The sequence below is a fragment of the Sycon ciliatum genome, chromosome 11, assembly GCF_964019385.1.
Source record: "Sycon ciliatum chromosome 11, ocSycCili1.1, whole genome shotgun sequence".
Lineage (NCBI taxonomy): Eukaryota > Metazoa > Porifera > Calcarea > Leucosolenida > Sycettidae > Sycon > Sycon ciliatum.
The window spans coordinates 12,076,757-12,099,088 of NC_088653.1; the positions used below are offsets into that span (position 1 = coordinate 12,076,757).

The 22,332-nt window shown below is 49.6% G+C and overlaps 1 protein-coding gene across 1 annotated transcript; it reads right to left on the bottom strand.

The window, feature by feature from the left end:
- Positions 1-276: 276 nt before the first annotated feature.
- LOC135827525 (uncharacterized) lies at positions 277-21,778 on the bottom strand. The gene is made up of 6 exons (XM_065340009.1): positions 21,411-21,778; positions 9,573-9,636; positions 7,753-8,046; positions 5,725-6,123; positions 4,757-4,909; positions 277-987 (listed from the first exon to the last, which is right to left on the bottom strand). The coding sequence occupies exons 1-6, from the start codon at positions 21,453-21,455 to the stop codon at positions 599-601; spliced, it is 1,344 nt and encodes a 447-aa protein (XP_065196081.1). The 5' UTR covers positions 21,456-21,778; the 3' UTR covers positions 277-598.
- Between the last annotated feature and the right edge of the window lie 554 nt (positions 21,779-22,332).

Sequence of the window (22,332 nt, forward strand, 5' to 3'; positions counted from 1 at the left end):
TAATTTGCTTTCATGAGTTGGAATTGTCTTCCGAATTTTTAAAAGACCGCGTTTCCGCGATTTTCCCGCATTTTTTGAACTTTTTTGTTGCACTACACCACGTACACACAGTGCACTGTGCGGTCAGCAACGTCTCATCGTGGCAGCTTTGTAGTCAAATATAACGAGTGCTTACACCAGAGACTTGTAACTGATTGATTTCACTACATACTCACTGAAAATTGCGTCATATCAACTGCAAACTTGCCGCATATCAATAATATTCACCGCATATTTACCGCAAATTATGCCATATTTACCCGCAAATTACACCGCAAATTCTGGGATTTTTTCCGCGATTTTCCCCGGGGACAGCTAGTTGTTGCACTTTCTGATTTATTATTGGCTCAACATCCAAGTTTCAACATGCATGATTGGAAAAAAATGCTGACAGAGGCAGGCAATTGCATGAGACTTTGTACAATGCTTGAATGGAAATCTTCTTTATTAAGTTCGATAGGTCTTGAAGCCATTTAGAAAGTAAATACTTTACTGCTAAAAAATAAGTAATTATTATGTTGTCTTTTAAATCGACAAAAAAATAGGCAACTGTCAATCGCTACAGAGCTGCATAGTTCTCCTCATCTGGGCCGAGTGTGGACTCGTTGATCATGGATCTTAGGTAGCCACTCTCCGACACCACACTGATGCGGCGGTTCGCCTCCATTTTGTTGGGGTCCACCTTCGGCGGCGGCTTCTTGTTGGGCATCGAGTAGGCGTCGTTGTATATCTCCTCGTTGGAGAGTTTCAAAAGTACGCCGCCGCCGGTGGTGATGGCGGGGACGCTATCGTCCGGGTGCAGGCTTGTGCGCAGCGGCGGGACGACTGGCACTTCCGACGGCTGCTCGCAGCCCAGCTGCGAGCGCGTGGTGCTCAGTGTCTCCGTCTGCGAGCCCTGCAAGTCGTCGAAGGAGACCATCTGCGACAGCGGCATCGGCACGTCCATTTCTGCGCAGCACGCCGGGAAGAAGAAAAATGGACCAAAGAGCTCTCCACCTGAGTCTAACACTATTAGCATACAACAGTTAAAATGAGGGTGGCGATGGTGGTGCAGTTGTGCTCCGTGAAATCCGACCCAGAGTGCATATTTGGCGCCCTCAGCTCGTACATGTATATGGCCTGGAAGTGGTACAAATGCGGCTGCATGTACACACTCATGTACAAGTAGTGACGTAATCCGGACTGGCCGAGGGGCGCGGGCGCCGGTTTTGCACTCCCGGTCGGATTTCAGCGAGCGCAACTGTACATCTAGTTGCATGTTTGAAGAAACGAGAGAGCTTGGAAGCTCAGGGCCCTACGCTATGCTTTTTGCCTTGATGACCTTGACAAAAAAAAGCATAGGGATGTTATAAATTCGTGAAAAAATTCCTTTTTTTAAGACATAACCTGGGATTCGAACCCGCACTATCGCGCGCCCTGCATGCATCCCCCGATACACTTCGCATACATACTAATGCTTCCAAGTTGCTTCACGTTATGATCTTGCATTTGAAAGCCCTATTTGAATATGCATTGTGGCCAGCCGTCTTTGATGGTACGGTACGGTACGGGATAGGTACGGGACAGGTACGATCGAGGGTAATACGACACCGTCTACCGCCTTGATGACGGCAAAAAAAAGCATAGGGATGTTAGGGATGTTATAAATTTTTCAATTCTCCTATTTTTTCAGGCATATCCTGGGATTCGAACCCGCACTATCGCCCAACATGCATTCCCCCATACACTTCGCATTCATACCCATTCTTCCAAGTTGCTTCACGTTATGACCTTGAGTTTGAAAGCCCTATTTGAATATTGCGGCCAGCTGTATGTGGCCAGCGGTGTTTGATGGTACGGTACGGTACGGGACAGATACGGGATAGCGCCAGGCGTGACACAAACAAACAAACACACAAATACCAAATTAAAGCTGTGTGGACCCTGGCTAGCGCCAGACGTTACTGAAGTAACGTCTTCTGCATAGCTACGGGAATAAAAATTCTTTATTTCGTGCATTGGCCCTTTCATGTCTGCCTAGTCGTTCAAAATTGGTCATTCGGAGTAACGAAAGTGTGGTATGCTCAAACACCTGCAGCCTCCTCAAATCTGGCCTGATTTTTAGCGATCGTAGTATCCTTGTAGAAGCAGAAACACACAGCCGTCAGTTCAAACGATTTTGACATCTCGAAGAGATCGTGCTCCAATGAAGGACCACAAGCAGTGATGCAACCGATTTTCTTTGCATGCAACCTGAGCATAGTATTTTTACAACGGGAATTTCCCTTTTCCTGTGGCAGCCATGCCACAGTACAGGTAGACTCCCTCTAATTCGAATACGGTATAATTCGAACATTCCGTGTAATTCGAACTTTTTCGTCGTACCGATCTTCTGCAAGTCACTTCAAGTCAAAATCGAATGCATAATTCGAAGTACGAAAAGTGCGCCGGTTGGATAATTCGAACCCAGTCTTTGTACAGAAGAGCTGTTTACAGTACATTGGCTATGTCCTTTGAACGCTTATTTCGAATTGAGACTGAGTTGCTATCCTTGTAATTCGAAGTTCATTCTTTTCTCCTCCTCTAGCCAAGAGAAGCTCAAAAATCGATCAATAGTCCGCTGCAGGATCGACTATAGCGTTCAAGAAACCCACCTTCTCTCGAAATTTGATTCAAGCCCGTGCGAGGCAAATTGCAAAGGTTTGATTGAAGACGACTTTTTCCAGGTCGCTGACTCTCTTCGCGGATCTCGATGGCCTTTCTTGCCGCGCCAGCTCGTGCGCGGAGGTGGTGGCGCACAACAACACCATTGTCGTAAATATTGTCGATGCCTATGCTTCACTTCGGTTCTTCAGAACGATGTGCTGCTGTCCGACGGCCTTTCATGACGCGGATTAGGCAGCGCAGTTCTTTTCCGTTGAAATTGTTTCAGGAAAGCTGCAGTGGCTGTTACTTCTTCACTAGAAGATGAAGATAATGTCAAAATGATTTTGTCGATCCAGTGTTTTGATGATCCGTTGTACATGACCGGTACGACCACCTATGTTTCGTTGATGCAAATAAAAATGTGCAAAAAATATTCAGCATACGATTTCAAGCATTTTGACATACATATCAGTGCATGGGGCTGCATTTGGATAATTAGAAGTTCTGGATAATTCGAAGTTAGGGCCTGGCAATTTGAGGTTCGAATTAAAGGGAGTCTACCTGTAGTTGCATTGTCGCGAGACGAGGTTGATAATAATGCCATGGAATGGTGTGTGTGTGGGGGGGGGGGGGGGGGGGAACCCAGTGTTTCGGGCAGCTCATGGTACTCTGCCACTTGCATCCTCGAGAAACCGTGTGGCGCCGAAGAACGGCCAGACTACAATTTCACCAAGGTCTAGGCTGGAATTTTTGCAGATAAGAACGGAAATTGTAATGTACACTCACTGTCTCAGAAAAAACTCTGCAGAATTCCACGTCTGGGTGGTACAGTGCAGGCAACTGCAATCCGACCGACCCCTGAGCTCACTTCGCAAAGACCCAACACGGGATTGTAAAACTACGAAATAGAGACCGCTAGAATGTGAACGCACTGCTCAGGGGGTCGGATTCCGTAGTTTCACGGTAGGTCAAAACATGTCAACAGCTGGCACAGTGTCAACTAGGCTGTCCCCGGGGAAAATTGCAATTCCGCGGCCGCGTTTTTTTCCGCGTTTTTTGCGATTTTTTAAAAGACCGCGTTTTCCGCGATTTTCCCGCGTTTTTTGAACTTTTTTGTTGCACTACACGTGCACACAGTGCACTGTTCGGTCAGCAACGTCTCATCGTGGCGGCTTTTTACTCAAATATGACGAGTGCTTACACCAGAGACTTGTAACTGATTGATTTCACTACATACTCACTGAAAATTGCCGCACATCAATATTATTCACCGCATATTTACCGCATATTTACCGCAAATTCACCGCAAATTATGCCATATTATGCCGCGTTTTTCCCCGCGTTTTTTGCGATTTTTTTCCGCAATTTTCCCCGGGGACAGACTAGGTGCCCATACATGTATGCGTTCCCATGCAACACTGTCACATGATTGCACTGGTACATGCATGTGAACTAAGCGTCCCCGTGCATACAGTGACATGTGACATTCTTATTCCATGGTTAGTCAGACATTGTATGGTTACTGTAAAACAGCTAGTTTTAGCGACGGTGATGATTAAATTTTAGCGATTTTAACGAAAGCAGTGCTTTCGCTAACGTTTTGCCGCGCCAATCGAAATGTTGCGTCTGCAGTACAGTACCAATCATCCTTCTTCAGGCCTTCGTGTAAGAAAAATCCAGGAGAGTGAACAACCACTCTCGCTATCCTCTCAAGGAGAGTGGTGGGAGAAGCAGTTCCCTGCCAAATCCCCCCCCCCCCCTCCCCCAAAATCGCTCCCCTTATTTGTCCAAGGCGAGCACGATACAAGCAGATGCTCTGCTTCTTGAAACTCGGATCGCTAAAGTATTTCATCGCGAATTGGTCCATATTCAGAAAACGCCAAACACCGTACCCGCTAAAATAACCCATTTCACTGTACTAGAAAAAAGAACAAAACGACTATGTTCGCGAAATATTTATAAGAACGGGCCAGGCTGGTAGGAGAAGCCCAAAGTCACGCAGAACGCACAGCTGCCCTCGTTACACCGCGACCCAGTGCTTTCTGTGCTAGCCTATTCGCAGTCAAAGGGCTAAATTGAATAGCTACTTTACCTGTATGCGTAGATTTTGACTGCCTATTCCGGTGCTGACTCTGTTGCCAGTAGTTGGTGGTTGCCAGGACAACCGCTATCGCGATAGCGATGCATCCCAAGGCAGCCGAAATGGCAATGTTCGTTACTTGGACACTGGAAAGACTGGTGCTTACTGAACATCGAGAAAATAAAAGAGAGAGAGAGAGAGAGAGAGAGAGAGAGAGAGAGAGAGAGAGAGAGAGAGAGAGAGAGAGAGAGAGAGAGAGAGAGAGAGAAGAGAGAGAGAGAGAGAGAAAGACAGAGAGAGAGGGGGGAGGGAGGGAGAGAGAGAGAGAGAGAGAGAGAGAGAGAGAGAGAGAGAGAGAGAGAGAGAGAGAGAGAGACAGCGAGTGAGTGTCGAGAACTGCCGCTCGCGAAAATCTATTACTCATATACGATAGGGTTCATGACTTACATCTTATTCCCATTGTTTCATTCTGCTACATTGCTCCAAACATATCCGATTAGAATGTTCCTTACAGTCCATTCGTAAAAGATGAGCTCTGGCTCGAGCGAGCCTCCGTTTTTGCTGATTTTTCGTGATTTTATCGCATGCGTGCAGTGCCGATAAATTTGAAATTTGGAAAAAGGGTCCAAAACAGTACCTTGATTGGGGTTCGAACCGCACAATGCACTGTTGCAAGGGGAGTGAAACTGCAACGTTTGGGTTTGTCCCAACGTCAAACACAAGACTCCACTCAACAGCTCCAGACAACGACTGAGGTTTATTTACAAGAAGAAGGAAAGATAAAGATAAACTGTCCAGGATTTTCATGGTTTCCCCCCCCCCCCCCCCCCCGATTCAGTGCGTTTTTGGGGCAAAACTTGCTTTCCCTACCCGTGCCATTTTCTAAGGGTGGCGGAGGTGCAAGGGAGTGAAACAGCCTGGATCTTAATGGTTCTTCCCCCCAATTCCGTGCGTTTTGGTACAAAACCTGCTTTTCTTACCGGTGCCATTTTCTGAGGGTGGCGGAGGTGCAAGGGTGATTGATACGACGCGGCTAGGGATAGCGTTTTGATCATCACCCTCCGAGCGGTACACCTCTCCCTGGCTGACGGCCCAGCAGGAGAAACCGTCCAACTCGCGGGCGCTGGCCGGATTCACCGCGACGAGCGTGGTGCTCGTCTCGTAGTAGGTGCCTGCTCGCCGGTGCGATGACAAGCGGAAACGCGCCGACTCCGTGACTAGCATCTTGTTCGTGTCGAGCCAGGATACCCGCGCCGGCAGGCTTGACATGCAGGCACAGGTCACCGACTCTCCGAGGACCCGCTCCAAACTGAGGCTGTCGGCCGAGAGGACATTGAGCAGGATGTGGCCGCGATTCTGGATGCTCAGCTTCGGCGTAACTGCACGAGAGCGGCAAGAAACACGCACGCACACGCGCACACACATGCAAACACACACGTACACTCACACATGCAAACCCAGACGCACACGCATGCACATGCACACACAAGAACACATTGATGTGAATAGAAGCCTAGTCTGACATCGCCTTCTATAGGATTAAGCCCGACTTTAACTCCGTATATTGGTGCCGGGGTCCCAACGTATCCAAACACTCAACAGAATACTATCAGTTATAGTTACATAACGTTATATTACTGAAACGGAAAGCCATCTTTGTCTCCGATCCAAAACAACAACTCGCGGAGCAACCAAAGAACAACTAAACTGAAAAGAAGAACCATATGCTTCAAAACCAATACACAAACCCGGCCCGTATCGCGTATGCCAGCGACACGTGCATGAAAGCAAGGACAGAATCCAGACAAGTAGCTTTCATGAAAAGTGCGTAGCGTTCATACCTGAATGCTAACCCGCAATACAAATCACGTACTACAAGGGACTACTGCGCCATACGCACGCATTCAAACAAAGAAGCGCAGTAGGCACGCATTCAAATAAAGCTGTAGACATGTACTGCATAAATCTCCAAGTACCGTAAAATCCCGCCAGAGCGCCCCGTCTCTCCCATCCGCCCCTCCCTGACTTTTTGTCAGGGAGGTGTATCTTCGTATGACTCTCTGCTGCTGTACTGTACTGCAGACGCGTGCTTGAACCCGTTGGAAATGTACGCAACAGTGCCCACCCTCTTGACCAAGGATTGCACAAACCCTGAGTTTTGACGGGTCTGTACGACTCCTGGCTCCTGACCTTTGGTCGGTGTACGACATGCACGGACAGTTTTCGTAGCGTGAGTACTTTTTCATGCAGTACTGAATGCGGCAAGTAGGACTCGCCCATCCGGCCCTCCCTAACGAAGCGTCGAGGAGGTAGGGGCGCTCTGGCGGGATTTTACGCTACTCATACAAACTGTGCAGTGCTGCAAAGGTACAAATAAATAATTATCAAACAAATATCAATGGGCAGGTCAGCGACACCGTAGCTAGGTGTCTTGTATTAAAAGCCTGTCTCATATAGAAGCCTGTCTTGAATAGAAGCCTGATTTTCAAGATACACTGTCGGCACATAAGCCTGGTTTTAGTGTTGACACACATAGAAATACCTGTCTTGTGTAGAAGCCGGTCTCATATAGAACCCCCAAAAAAGTCCTCTACACGACGTTATTGTGTATAAACTATATTCGGCAGCTGACCTAGTTTCACATTCACATGCTCCCTGATGAAGAACCAAGGACGAAAATTTGGAGATATAAATAAATTTGGGAGATCCAGAGCTCACCGACTGGTCAGTTTGAGCACTCTAGGTATGTGCAATGTGATAAAAAAAAACTTAAAAAAACTCTGGCAAGTTACAGGTACGTTCGGGCCGGGTAACAAATCTGGCTTCGGAATTTTTTATATTTTTCATTGCTATCAGGTTCGGCCTCATTTTCTCTGTACTGCGCTGATGAGTCCACAAAGGACGAAACAGTTCCGTCTGCAGATTGAGGAAAATTGGAGATACATTTTATGATTTGAGTGTAAGACCGTGGTGGTGATGAAGAAGATTGAGGCGTGCACAGTACTCACCGACAATGTGAACGGTAGAGCTCGCCGAGTGCGCCGTGCCTGCCAGGAAACACGTGAACACACAGCTGTGTTGAGGTGCCACTTCCGCTATCGTTAGCGTACTGTATGCCAGGCCGGTGGTGGTGTTCCGCTGCTCCCGTATGCTCATCTTTCCAGTGGCTAGCCAGGCGGAGAACGATTCAGTGCACACGCCGTCCGCGCGCCAGGAGATGGGCGAGGTGAGTGACGAGCAAGTGACCGGCACTGTGTCGTTAACGTGAACGTTCTGGCGTGACGGTGAAACGAGATTTATGCCTGAACAAACGCATGTATACGTCCACGCACACATACACATACACACACATGCATGCAAGTAAACACATGCGCAAACGCACACACAAGCACACGCACGCGAGCACGCACACACACACACACACACACACACACACAGGTGTGCGTGCATCATTAGAGACGTTCTGCTACCCAGAACTACGTACCAAACTCCGTGTCAACTGCGGTGAAGCTTGACACGGATTTTTCGTACGTTGCGCTGGTTCTGCTGTGCGTAGCATGCGCTAGCATGCTTGAACTCCCCGCCACGTGCACTCTGTCCGCTCAGTTTTCACACGAAGACCAGTCCATGTGAAGCGCGCTTCACACGGAAAACGGTATGAAAAAATCCGTATGAAACTTGATCGTGTACCGCGGCGAGGCTTCCATACGTACTTTGGTACGTTTTACCGTGTGGCAGAACCTTACTACTATGTCTCTTTTCCTCAGAGCTCAATCTACCAGAACAGACAGGTTAATCAAGGTCACGAAGGTTTCTTTCCGGATGAAGTAATCCCGATAAATTTCCTGCAAGTTCCCAAGGAAACTCCTTGATGGGCACCCGAGCATTTAGGCAATCAGCCAAGAAGACCTGAAATGTGAACTCTCCTTGTACGTGCACATATGTGTGTGTGTGTGTGTGTGTGTGTGTGTGTGTGTGTGTGTGTGTGTGTGTGTGAGGTACGTGTGTGTGTGTGTGTGTGTGAGAGAGAGAGAGAAAGGTATGTGTGTGTGTGTGTGTGTGTGTGTGTGAGAGAGAGAGAGAGAGGTACGTGTGTGTGTGTGTGTGTGTACGTGCATGGGTGTTTGTATGTATGGGTGGGTGTGTGTGTGCGTATGCATGTGTGTGTGGTGTGTACATCGAATTATGTGTGTGTGTATGTGTGTGTACATGTGTGTCGGAACCTGTCGGAAGGCTACCTTCTTGCCAAAGCATTTGGAAGTTGGACTAGTTTCGGCTCCACAATCCAGTGTGTCGTTACTATATAGCTTTCATGGCTGAGGTTGTTGGTATGTCTGTTGGCTCTGGGTTCCAAGTACTCAGTAGCCGAGGCTGGTTGGTAAAGTAACTCCAATTTCACTTCAAGGTACCAGTGCATCTAGTGTCTGCTTCTACATGTATCAAAGCAGCGTGCTGTCTATACTGGTTACCCCAGCAAGTGTAGGGTGTGCATAGGTAACTGTCTTGGCCGTTTTGTGCCGATGTATTCCGTGTGGTGTAGACCAGGTGTGCATTGGTGGTCGATTCACATGGCTTCCCCAGTTGTGTGGATTAGACAGTTATCTGGCGCAAGTCTTGATCTGTCTCATTCAGATCTTGTTCGCTATCGTTGCTATAGAAAATCTGTGGGTGCACATCCAGTGCATTTGCAGATTTGCGTGTTCCTCTTGCGACGGTCGTATACATGGATGGTACATGGTGTGTGTGTGTGTGTGTGTGTGTGTGTGTGTGTGTGTGTGTGTGTGTGTGTGCACATGTATATTGGAACACACTCACATCGTCCACTCACCTTGATTAGCCCTGGACACAATGGAAATGCTCAGCACAAGAAGAACTTGATAGAGTGGCTCAACCTGAATCACAGCAACCGTAGTACCATGGTGTTACACACACGCACACACACACACACACACACACACACACACACACACACACACACACACACACACACACATACACACACGTAGGTACACACACACACACGCACACACGCACACACACACACACACATGTGCATACACAGACGCACAGAACGCAAAGGACTCAGAACTTGCCAGACATTAGACACCCTTAGCAAACAACGGTAACGTTATTTTCTACGGTACTCGTACCTGGATCCCAAATATAGCGTTGAAGCTGCAGCATAAAACCGTTATGGGTGCTGTTTTATCGTTGCGACCAACGATAATGTTTTTTTGCCAAGTATTGCGTAGTGCGTACACACTTCACCATATATCGCGTAAATGGCTGTTCCGCGCGAAACTTGGCACGTGGCGCAGACCAGGAATCGTGACAAATACGTATCGAATCAAAAATCCATGCAGCTCAGTGGAATACCATTGAAATTGCCGACGAGGCCAGCTTCTAGTTTCATTTCTTCCATGCCTCCTGTCACGTTCCTTGTCGTTCTTGAGCCTTGAGCTTACTCAGCCATGTCGTCGACAGCCCAGTCATCAGCATCTGCGTCGCGGAGCAGGTTTGTTGCCGAAGACGAGCTAAAGCTACTCCGCGAGGCCCTGGCACAGGACTCACCTTTCACAAGGGGGTGCAAGGGGTGGGACTCTGTGGCGGCGAACTTGAAGGCCAGCACGGGCAAGTGTTTCACGGCAAGGCTGTGCAGAGAAAAAACACTTGCCCTTGTCAAGGATTTCAGGGTTCGCGACAATCGCCTGAAAGTGAAGTAAGCACCTGAAGTCTTGACCATTTTCTGTCAACGGTATGTCCCTGAAGTGTTATGTTTCTGTGTTGCTGTGTTGCATTTGGAACCCTTCGTTCTAATAAGCTGCGTGACCTTTGTTAGTTCATTGTTTTTTATACTTCATGATTGGCACACTGGTTGTAGGTAGAAGCCTGATTGTTGCTCTGTGTTTTACATGTACATGTTTATGACAGGACCGGTATTGAGGAGGCGTACGATGAGCGAGCTCACATCCTGCAAGAGCTTCTTGAGCTGCAGGATGTGGAGCTCGCCAGAAAGGAGCAGAGTGCGGAGGAGAAGAAGAAAGATGAAGAGGATGTGTTGCTTGCTCAAGCCCAGCGTGACGCTGCTATGCAGACCCTGGGCCAAACGCAAGCAGCTGCAGCGCAAGCCAAGAAGAGTAAGTTGTATAATCATTTGTTCATGTAAATGCAGCACAGTCATTGCATCTCAGTTCAATTCCCAAGACGATTTCATAGCTAGCCAACGACCAGGCTGGGTGTGCTGGCGCAAATCCGTAAACAGACCTCTCCATCTATTTACTAGGACGGTGAGCATTTGATTGAAGATGATACTGATGTCACCTTCACCTCGGCCAAAGTACTCACGCAGCTCCAAATGATGCTGGGTATGGGCCATGCGATGAAGCAGAATACACAAGCCCTCGAGTCCACTCCATTTGGTCCTATTCGGAGCTGAAAACTCCCTGTCGATGCGAATGCCAAGAGCTTCGCATAAAACGGGCAAATCGGCTTTCATGAAACGGAAAGATTCATGGAAGTTTAATTCCGGGAGGCTATCGAATGAGACCATTCTCATCCGACGAGCAGCCGCAGCATCGGCCAAATCCTGCTCTCTTTCCATATACTTGAGAAGCAGAACGTCCTCGATGTCTTCATCGTCAGGATCTAACAAAAACAGCTCCTCCAGATCACGCAAGTCGTAATCCATTCTGCAGACAGCTTGAAAGACGTGTTGAAAAACACGGGACTTCCAACAAGCTAGGGAGAGGGAAGACGTGTTGAAAAAACACGGGACTTCCAACAAGCTGACAAGAATGGACGTAAACAAAACCCGTTGCTGTCTTTGCACTATTTGCTATGTTCTTGAAAACAAGAAAACATGTTTTCACATATTCGCGCGCTCCACTTCCAGCATGCAGGGCGTTTTACCGTATTGTGCTACACCCTACTCGCGTCCCTAGTACTGTACTACACCCATGACAACAGTGTACTAAAATACCGTGCATCTTGCTACAGGTCTGAATCAAATCACGGTACTATTTTCCTTTACGGTAATACCGTTACAAAATAACGTTGTTTGCCAAGGGTGTCTATGATTAACGAAGGCCACTGGTTTCGACAGCTGAAATTGGCGCCGTTTATGCCGAATTTGAACCAAGTGCGTTTATCACAAGTGTGCATGTGCAAGCAGCGTATGTACTGCCGTCTTCAGTTCACGGTTCACAGTGTTAACACCAGTTTACCTGGCATACTCCTATAGTACATACTCCTATAGTACATACTCCTATAGTACATACTCCTATAGTACATACTCCTATAGTACATACTCCTATAGTACATACTCCTATAGTACATACTCCTATAGTACATACTCCTATAGTACATACTCCTATAGTACATACTCCTATAGTACACCACTCTAGTTTATAAAGTACCAGCGACCCCCAAACTGGAAACCCCACTTCTGGGGAGCTGTGCCTTGCTTTAGAAACGGTGCAGTTGGCGGAAGGGGCGTTGGAACCGGTGCGGCTGGCATGGTCAAAGCCGCACCAATAATTTCATCTTGTGACTGTTGAATCAATGAAATATGACCTATTTGGGCCCAATTTTCCAAAATGTTCCCATGGGGTACGCCCACAGGACCCCCGCCTCTCCATAGCCACACAGATGCCGAATACTTTCCGACGCCCCTGGGCAGGTATTCGTTGGTTGTGCTATACTGTACAAGGCGGATATTATCACAACGTCCACTGCGTATTCATTAGGGGGTCTTAATAACATCCAGATAGATAACACAAGACTACATTGTACGATGTGCATTTCGACACCGCATTTCAAAGGCCTGTCACCCATGACCTGTGCCAGTTTTGATTGTGATTGCAGCGCTGACCTGCTGACCCAAAATCGGCATCAACCATGGCATAATATTATAGAAGTGTGAACAACTCCGCCCCGGCCACAATGGGGGACAAATCTGCCCTGCCCAAAGGGGGAAAAATCTGCCCTGCCCAAAGGGGGACTGGGCGAAACCCGAATCGTTTCACATGCCAGTTGCCGCTGTCGCCTTACCGGCACAGTCGTGGAAACTGAAATCCGACCCCTGGAGCAGTCCGCTCACATTGCAAACATCCAGCCCGGGATTGTAACACAACACAACAGAGACCGCTAGAATCGGTGCTTAACTCGGGCACGAAAATCAGGGCTTAGATTTCAGCTGCCACCAATGTAGATGCTAGCAAGAGTACATAACCCCCAGAATGTGCAATGCCTGATCCAGCTTTGCATTGGATCGTGGTCGAGCGTAGTCGGATCTTCTGATGTCCTGCGTACACTCCACACCAGCGCAAGGTTTGTCTCGAGGCAGGGCACCGGTGTGTTTGATCCGAAAGTCCCTGCGACTCCCCGGGTTCCTCTCAGATGTGCACGGCATTATGACGCAAAGATCCGACTACGCTCGACCAATACTCTATGCAGAGCTGGATCAGGCGTTGCACACGCTGGGGGATATGTACTCTTGATGCTAGCACTCTTTAGTGGCTGTGTGAGATCGCTGTCTTCACGGTTGGTAAGGCGCGAGGCCGTGTGTTTTGCCACGGTTAAGTGAAGGTGCAGCGAGAGCGGGCTAGAGCTAGCACACACCAAACTGTGAATCTCCCCCTGGACCTCGCTGTTCTCACCCATTAGACCTTGTTACTCTCTTACTGTATACAGTATGTTAGCGACACTCACACTTTTTGCGGTTTCGCTTCTGAGGAAAACACCACGGGGTCGGCTGTATAATTATGGACTTGCTTCGAGAAATTTGTATACACAGGATGTCCATGTAACAGAAGTGCCTGGAAGATGGTCATTAGACGTGGTTAGCATTTTATCGTTTAGCCTAACTTCGACAGTTGGCCTGTAGCGTTTTCGAGATATGGCTAGCCTTTCGATTTCCGGCACAATTTTGGTTGGTGCCAGAAATTTCTGGCACCAACCAAAAATACAACTTTTAGCTTTTAACCTTACCTGCAGTTCACGCACCCTTCCTGGATTATACAACTTAACCCCGCGGTTTATGAACTCTACAGTATAACTCTATAGCAGCATTGCGCTTTTTTCGCTCTCAACAGCATTTGTTGCTAGACACCTCTATGGTTGCAACTGCATTGCACCTATTGCACCTTTACTGCATTTGTTGCCAGTCACCCCTATGATTGCAACTGCATTGCATCTATCGCATCTTTTACTGCATCTGTTGATTTCTTTTGCTGTGTATATAAGCTATAGTCAGAGACAACATTTTTCATTCCTCTGATGAAGCACTCTATGTGCAGAAACCGGTCAGGTCTCATCCAAATATTTTTGTAATAATAGTATGAATTTTAATTAACTAATGTGCCTTTTGTTGTGCCAGGAGATGTTGATGTGTCGGGAGTTGTCCGTCCAAAAACTCCAAAAAAAATCTTCCGCCAACTGGAAGATCTCTCTATCTGTATGTCTGTATGTATGTGTGTGTGTGTGTGTGTGTGTGTGTGTGCGTGCGTGCGTGCGTGCGTGCGTGCGTGTGTGTGTGTGTGTGTGACCATACACACATGGTTCTGCTGGAGAGGTGTAAGCCTCACGGCCGCAGAACCTCGTTGGAAACCCATCGAGTTCTGCGGGAACCCCCCCCCCCCCCCCCCCCCCCGAAATCATAATAGATGTTCTGGCGTTGAAACGTCGACGGATTCGTCCAGATGCCACGAAATCCGAACTGCTAAACTGTGGCGGATGTTCGGTGACTTTATCAACTCCTGTACCTGTAAATTTCCCGTTTTCACTCCTGGGTTTTCCATAAACAGTGACTTTGATTTTAAGGACATTTCCAGGAATTGCATAGGTGTACGCTATTTCCGGTTCAGATTCCAGATTGTACGCAGATGTCCCATCATGCATCCTCGTATTTCGCCAGGCATTTACACCGTACCGTATCCGGATACATGTATGGCACACTGTCACTGTACTATGTCATAACTACGCATGCAAACTAGTCAAACCCTTTTCCTTACTGCTGAAGACATTATTGGCTTTATACTCAACCTTAGGCCAGTGGCTAGTTAGGTTTCCGACAGTGCGCCTTTGAGTCATTACATCACCTTGCTCATCCAGGAATGAAAGTTTCGCGCAAGTTAGTCGCGGACCGCTTCGTGTGGCCTGGCATGGATGCAGATGTCGCCAACTGGACCCGTGCCTGCTCCAACTGTCAGCGTGCTAAGATCGACCCCACACCAAAGCTCCGGTATGCCCAATTCCTATGGGTGATCGATTCGCTCATATCCACATTGATTTGGTCGGTCCCCTGCACACGTGTCAATCGGCAACGCATCTGTTCACCTGTATTGATCGTTGCACCCGCTGGGTTGAAGTGCTGCCTCTCGCTGACATTACCGCTGTATCCGTCTGCAAAGCCCTGTTGTCGATATGGCGGGTGTATCTACGAAACGATGCTCTTTCATTGCTTCGTCAATGGTATAATAATGATACAACTCCACGGATGTTGCTGCATGACAGCATTGACTCGCAGCACCCTTCTTCGTTTGTGCTTTGCCCGATTGGGCACCCACTGTGTCACCTCCGTAAAGAGGACGATACCAGTACACTTTTCCATACATGTACGGCTCACTTTGCATACTGCCGGCTTTCCTATAATCACACACAACTCCCGAGAACAGGGACAGATCAATAAAGAACACCTTCTAACCAACAAGAGAAATTAGGAGCTTGTGTCTGTGACGAGGGTTGTGCCACTGGGCACTAAGATCTCACTTTCAGTCAAAACATTGGTCCTTCGAGCCGAATTCTCTGCGGAGAGGGTCCGGCATTGCCACACTCGAACTACAACTAGAGACTCGAGTAGAGAGCTGGGGAGCGTCGTGGATCAACGCCACAGCGAACCTTGACTGAAGCATGTACACCACACGGAGTGGCCGTCTGTCTCGTGCACTGACGCGATTCGGAGACGACGGCAACACAACAGCAGCGGCAGCCCAGGACGACGCCGGCAAGTCAGCGCAGATGGCTGACATCGTCAAGACGGAACAAGAGCTAAGTGAAATCACTCGAGGTGGAGCTGGAGAAAGCACCAACCAGTTAGGCCCTGGTCTCCACACGCCTAATAATTATGTGCCTGTTTGTTCTGCTGTTGGTAATACTAATGTTAGTAGTTCCACGAATGAGTTTGTTCATGAAAGTCATGAAAACAATTTTGAAACATGTAATGCTTCCTCTACAAGTTGGCCGTTTTCATATTCGCACAAACGCACCTCCACACAAATGCATGCAAACAATGATCCCGTACACGCACCACATGTACCTGTAGTCAATGTAGATTTAGCACCTCACCAGCCGTACGCTGGCCAGTCCTTTTAGGTTCCGATTTGCATGACACTCACACGCGCTCTGTGACCCCGGCTGTTCCATTTTTGCCTCATGCACACCAAAAGCGCGTCCAGTACACAAACGACGCGCAGATCGGCGAAAATGCAGGCCTTGCTGCAGCCAGCGCAGGGTACGGAAACTGGAGCAGGTCGATGAGCGCTCCACGGCTGTTCACGTGCAGGCACTTATCAATATGGCGTCGTTCGGTGCGATTTATGTAACATTGTGCGAATAGTACAAATACACGATGAGTTTGCGTTTTTGCAAGAAACTCATGTCGATCCTCGCGTGGTTCCACGATTTGGGACGCGAAACCAAGAGAAAGGTTTTGAAAGCGCTCGAGCGAGATACTCGACTTTTCGGCAATTTGAGAGAGAAAGAGGGTGGAAAGGCGTCCTGGCCTGCCCAGTTAGCTGTTTTTCCGCTTCAAACTTGCTCGAAGTACTCCTGGCAGTCTGGAGATTGATCTCGCCAGTGATTGTCAGCCTCTGCTTGGCGTGCTCGCGTGTACAACATTCAAGTTCGACATTTCGTAATCGTTCAACGCACAATAGGGTAGATATCACAATTTCAAGCTCACTTGGCCGGCTGCTGTCTTCTTCTGCAATATCCCACATGCCGACTAAGCAATTTACAGCAGGAAGCAGCCTTCTACACTCAACAGCAACTAAAAGGCCACACCATTTTGTCTTCCAAATCAAGAGAGAACAGGCTCCTGTCGTCGCGCGTATTTAGAAGTTCACGCGCGTATTCTAATGACACTTGGGGAAGACAACCAGAGGATAGTCCTCTACCTGGGAAAATATCGATCTAAGCTGGGAAAAATCGGGAAGGGCTTCTCGGAGCCGAGATTGTCAGCGACGACACAAGGAGTATTCCAGAACGAAGCCAAAGTCGCACGACACAGAACAAATGTTTCTTGAAGGAAAGGCAGTCATGTGAGGTACGAGCGGAAAGCTTGAAACAACACGCAGATGATCAGCGTGTTCCCCGGGCTGTCTGGGCTGACTAGTCTCCAAAATCCAGGGGAAACCATGGCCTACTCGTGTTCTGACGATTTGAAAATTCAAATTTTCTTGCCATTGAAGCCCAATCGAGACTTTCGGCGGCCATATTGTTAAGTGGCGTGAAATCGCACAAAAAACCAGCAGTGGCTCATTCACTCACCACTTCATCAGCAACGTCTTGCAGCAGCCGGCACTCGCTCCGTTCGATCGACGAGCTCGACGCCGAAGCGGAACGTATCTCCGCGGAGGAGCTTGCAGAAGTAGAACGAAAGCTGATCAGCAAGAAGCTAGAACTCCAGAAGAAGTTGAACAAAAACCGGTCAAGCGGCAGCAGTAATGCCAGCGTCCGATCAAGTTCGTCCCATCGATCATGGGAGACCGGCAACGGATCCGAGCTGAAATGCGCGGATCGCATTAGCCTAGCTGAGCGCACAGCTCGCTGAGCGCGCGGAGAGAGACATGGGAGCAGCGCTGGAGGAAGCCAATGGTCAAATCCAGGATCTGTTACTGGACCACCAAGTCCAAGGTGAGCGGGCTTCAGAGAACGAGCCCAATGGCACACGTCCTACCCCAGCAAGTGCAAGGCAGTCACACCCCATGAATCTCACCACGCACCATTTCATGGCAAGGCAGTCCACTGCCAAGGACTTGCCTCAGTTCTCTGGACATACTGACGAGTGGCCAGCATTTATATTCGCGCTGGAGCACACGCCCAGAGAGTGCGGCTTCTCGAACAGGGAGAACCTTGGCCGGCTGCAAAAAGCGCTGCGCGGAAAAGCCAAGGAAGTCATACAGGGGATGATGACTCTCCCCGACAATGTAGGGGAGTTCATCTCCATCTTGACGATGAGGTTCGGCCGCCTGGACCAGATTGTCATGAATCTCATTCTGAAGACGAAGTCACAGAGAGGTATGAAGTCGGAGGAGGCCATCGAGGTATTGATTGAAATCAGCGCCTTGTGCCGCAACCTTGTTGCCATTATGCGCAGCACAAAGTGCATCGGCCATCTCTACAACCCTCAATTGGTCAAGGAGCTAGTTGGCAAGCTGTCTGGGGGGCTTCGGATCTAGTGGGGAGAGTATGCGCTGAAAACCGGCATAGACCCGCACCTGGACACCTTCTCTGCCTGGCTTGAACAGAGGGCCAAGGCTGCATGCCTAGTCGCTCAGCCGATCCCATGTGACGCCACTTATGCCACTCCACGCACAGGCCAAACGTTCACAGTCGCGGAGGCCACCACTGGTAAGCCATATTGCCTCTTCTGCAGCAAAGCGGGGCACATCACAAGTAGCTGCTTGCAGCTAGCCACGGAACCACTTAACGCTCGCCGGCAGTTCGTTAGTGACAGACAGCCGTGCTTCTGCTGCCTTGGCGAAGGCCACCTGGCGAGGGTATGCGAGGAGAAAGCCTGCTCGTGTGGCAAACCCCACCATCCTCTACTACACCGCGATGGCGCGGAAGTGTAGCACCGCTAGAACGCACATCAGAGATGACATACATGTACACCTCGGCAACCCATGTGTCGGAACACAGTGGAAGGGTGCTGCTGAGGGTGATTCCAGTGACGGTACGAAACGGAAGCACAGCGGCTGATATATACGCACTCCTGGACGAAGGCTCAACGGTGTCCTTGATTGAGAGCGAACTAGCGGAGGAACTTGGGCTTGCAGGACCAACTCGGCCCCAAGGCTGTCATGGACGGATGGCAAGCAGCACCAGGAGTCCAGCTCCAAGGTAGTAACGTTCAGCGTAGCTGGCAGGCAGAGACAGGACAGCTATACCTTAACAAACGTCCACACTCATGCCAAGTTCAACCTACGAACACACTAAATCAACCCTAAACGGTTGACCAATTGCCCCCACCTGGAGGGACTTGACCCACCAACGTTGTCTTGCGCCAAGCCCAGACTCCTAATCGGACAAGACAATTACAGCTTGATCGCACCACGGGTGATCGCGGAGGGCCCACCAAATGCACCCGTAGCTACACAGACCAAGCTAGGGTGGGTAGTTCATGGCGGAATGAGTGCGGACCGCCACAGAATCGACGAAGGCGTGGTTCTGTCCACCTGGGGTCTCGACAGCGACCCCCATGACGTACTCAAGCAGTCGTTCGACCTCGACTCCCTTGGAGTCAAGCCCGCGGAAATCCAAAGCAGGGCTGATGACCGCGCACTCCAGCGGCTCGACACTATCACCACGCGCACTGGGCGCAGGTGGCAAACGGGGCTACTCGGGCAGGAGGACGACATCACCCTTCCACGAAGCAAGACCACGGCTGCCCAGCGTCTCAAGCAGCTGGAGAGGCGCCTGCGGAAGGATGCCACACTTGCACATGACTGCCAGAGCAAGATCGACAGCTACTTGGAACAGGGATGTGCCTGGAAGCAGTCACCTGAAGAGGCCACCCACCAGCCAGTCAACAACTATATCGACAGCACCCCAACAACAGAAGAAGCCGTAGCACTAATCCGTGAGGTGATGGACGTCCACGAGGGGGGAGGCTTTGTGATCCGTAACTGGGTGAGCAACTCTCCGCCGGTCCTCGAGAGCCTTCCATCAGATCCGAGGTCACCAAGAATCGTGAACGTCCACAGCCACGACCTCCGCATCGAGAAAACCCTGGGTCTCCGATGGGACCCTGTGAAGGACGGTCTTGGCTTCTCCTGCGGCACGAAGCCAGATCCAAAGGCACCAGTCACGAAGCGAAGCGTCCTGCGACACACAATGTCGGTCTTTGACCCACTCGGTCTGGTGCCCTGCCACTCCATCATCGCACGCATGCTTCTCCAAGATGTGTGGAGAGCTGGCATAGGCTGGGATGATGAACTCCCTGCATCTCTTGCACTGCGATGGACAGATTGGGCTGCAGAGCTAGACCAGGTGGCCACCATAGAAGTGTCACGGTGCTACACACGGTTGATTGCAATCGCTACCGACATCCAGCTGCATGTGTTTGCCAACGCAAGCGAGAAAGCATATGGCGCCCCTGCGTATTTGAGAGTAGCGGACCACGGCACTCAGCTGGCAGTGTCCCTAGTTGCAGCGAAGGCATGCGTCGCTCCACTGAAACCGGCCTCGATACACCGTTTCGAACTCCAGGCCGCGGTCCTCGCCTCGCGGCTATGCTGTACCGTCCGGGAGCAGCCGTGTATCTCAATTTCACTGGTGGTATTATGGACGGACTCCAGAACGGTGCTGCTGTGGATACACTCAGACGCACGGCAGTACAAGCCACCGGCGGCACCTCACACGGCCGGAGCCTGGGAGCAGCTCGCTGATTCCATCAAGACCGCACTTCACGCCATCCTTAAAGGGCGCCATCAAGGAATCACGTAGGCAGGAGATGTCTCACCGTCATTTCAGGCGTCAACCCAGGCCGCGATGTCGCCAACGTAAAGACTACATCTGGTAGCGTTTTTCGTTGACCCGCCGCGAAAATTTGTGTACTGGACGTGCGGTCGTAGAGCTGTCATGCCTCCCGCACTTCTGAGCTGCAGCTAGCTGCGCTGTTTTTTTCTCTCTTTTTTCTTGTTTTCCTTTTTTGTTTTGTGCGTCCATGGACCATCCACCTCTATTTCTACTCGGATAACGCGATGGTTGCTAGGTTTTTGGATACAGTGTTCTTCGCTTCCTTCCCTTCAGTTTCTTTACCCTTGTACATGTTTCTGTTAACCAGGGCGGGGGAGAATGTTGCTGCATGACAGCACTGACTCGCGCGAGTCGCAGCACCCTTTTCGTTTGTGCTTTGCCCGATTGGGCACCCACTGTGTCACCTCCGTAAAGAGGACGATACTACACTTTTCCATACATGTACGGCTCACTTTGCACACTGCCGGCTTTCCTATAATCACACACAACTCCCGAGAACAGGGACAGATCAAGAAAGAACACCTTCTAACCAACAAGAGAAATTAGGACTAACGGCTTGTGTCTGTGACGAGGGTTGTGCCACGGGGCACAAAGATCTCACTTTCAGTCAAAACAACGGATTTACGCCCTTTGTGTGCGTTTTGGAGTTGTGCTAGGGTGGGAATCCCTACATACGCCCCCACGGATACATACAACTACCGAGCTCCGATGCGTCGCAATAATACCGAGTTACAGTATACGGTATAATGATCCAAGGCTTCATTATACCCCCCTAGGATGGTATGTATTTTGTTTGCCCGTAAAAGAGGCTGGCCCTAGGCTAAGATTGCAAGAATACATAGATTCTACGAGCAACATTCTCGCACATTTCACATGAGACACAAAGGCAAGAGTCGCTGCCACTCACCTGCGCTGGCATCTTCGATGCTGTGTTAGTTCGCTGATGAAGCATGGACAGGATCCTTCACAGGACGCGGAGCTTCTAAACTGCTACACTGATGTCTTTTCAGTACGTATGTGGATCCCGGAACGACACGGCCATCTCCCACTACTCAGGCTAGCCGTTCTTCCTTCTCCTCGCCTCCTTGCCGTACGCAATCCCTAAGTCGAGGCTAAGGACCCTCTCCGTCTTCTCATGATGTGACGGAGGCTGTGGAAGAAATGCCGCAAGCCGGGCTAGATACTACTACTGGCATGTAGCGACGGTCTACTGACGACAAGAAGACACAATTTCACAAATGTTCGAACAACAGCTTCCTTGTTCAGCTTCACACCAGCACTGCACACTGTTCCTGTGGATCTCTTGTGTCATGACATGTGGAATCGACAGACTCCGACGTTCTGTTATGGCAGTTCTGTGTTTCGTCTGCCTTTCCGCTGTGACTTTCTGATCGCGGTACGCATCGATGATAGCATGCCAAATATGAACGTCGACCTACCTACTGTACATAATTACCCTGACGTCATCACCTCTAGCTCTACACGTGACATGACGGAAGCTGGGAAGTCACTCAGTAGTAAGCACTGTGTTGTAGCCGTAGTAATGACTTTTTTTATGTAGGTACATTAGCTGGGTGGAGCCAAAGCCAAGGTTTTTCACGACGCCTACACTACTACGCCACTACAAGTAGGCTACAGTCCGTAGTCTGCCAACCGGGATGGAAGACCGCCACACAGGCCGTAGATCTACCGTGGCGAGGCCGAGGAGGCCGGGCCCCGCGACCAAGACTAGCGGCAAGAGTCTCCCGCGATCCCCAACTACCATGACTACAGTCAGACAGAGTCAGTCGTCGCCAAAAATAATCAAAAGACCCAGCTTCCCTCATGTC

What these genes read in the sequence shown, in the direction of transcription:
- LOC135827525 (XM_065340009.1), bottom strand. Translation starts at nt 21,455, where the DNA reads ATGCTTCATCAGCGAACTAACACAGCATCGAAGATGCCAGCGCAG. An exon ending in CATCGAAGATGCCAGCGCAG is followed by an intron (nt 9,637 to 21,410) that starts GTGAGTGGCAGC and finishes GCTGTGATTCAG; the next exon opens with GTTGAGCCACTCTATCAAGT. An exon ending in CTCTACCGTTCACATTGTCG is followed by an intron (nt 6,124 to 7,752) that starts GTGAGTACTGTG and finishes GCTCTCGTGCAG; the next exon opens with TTACGCCGAAGCTGAGCATC.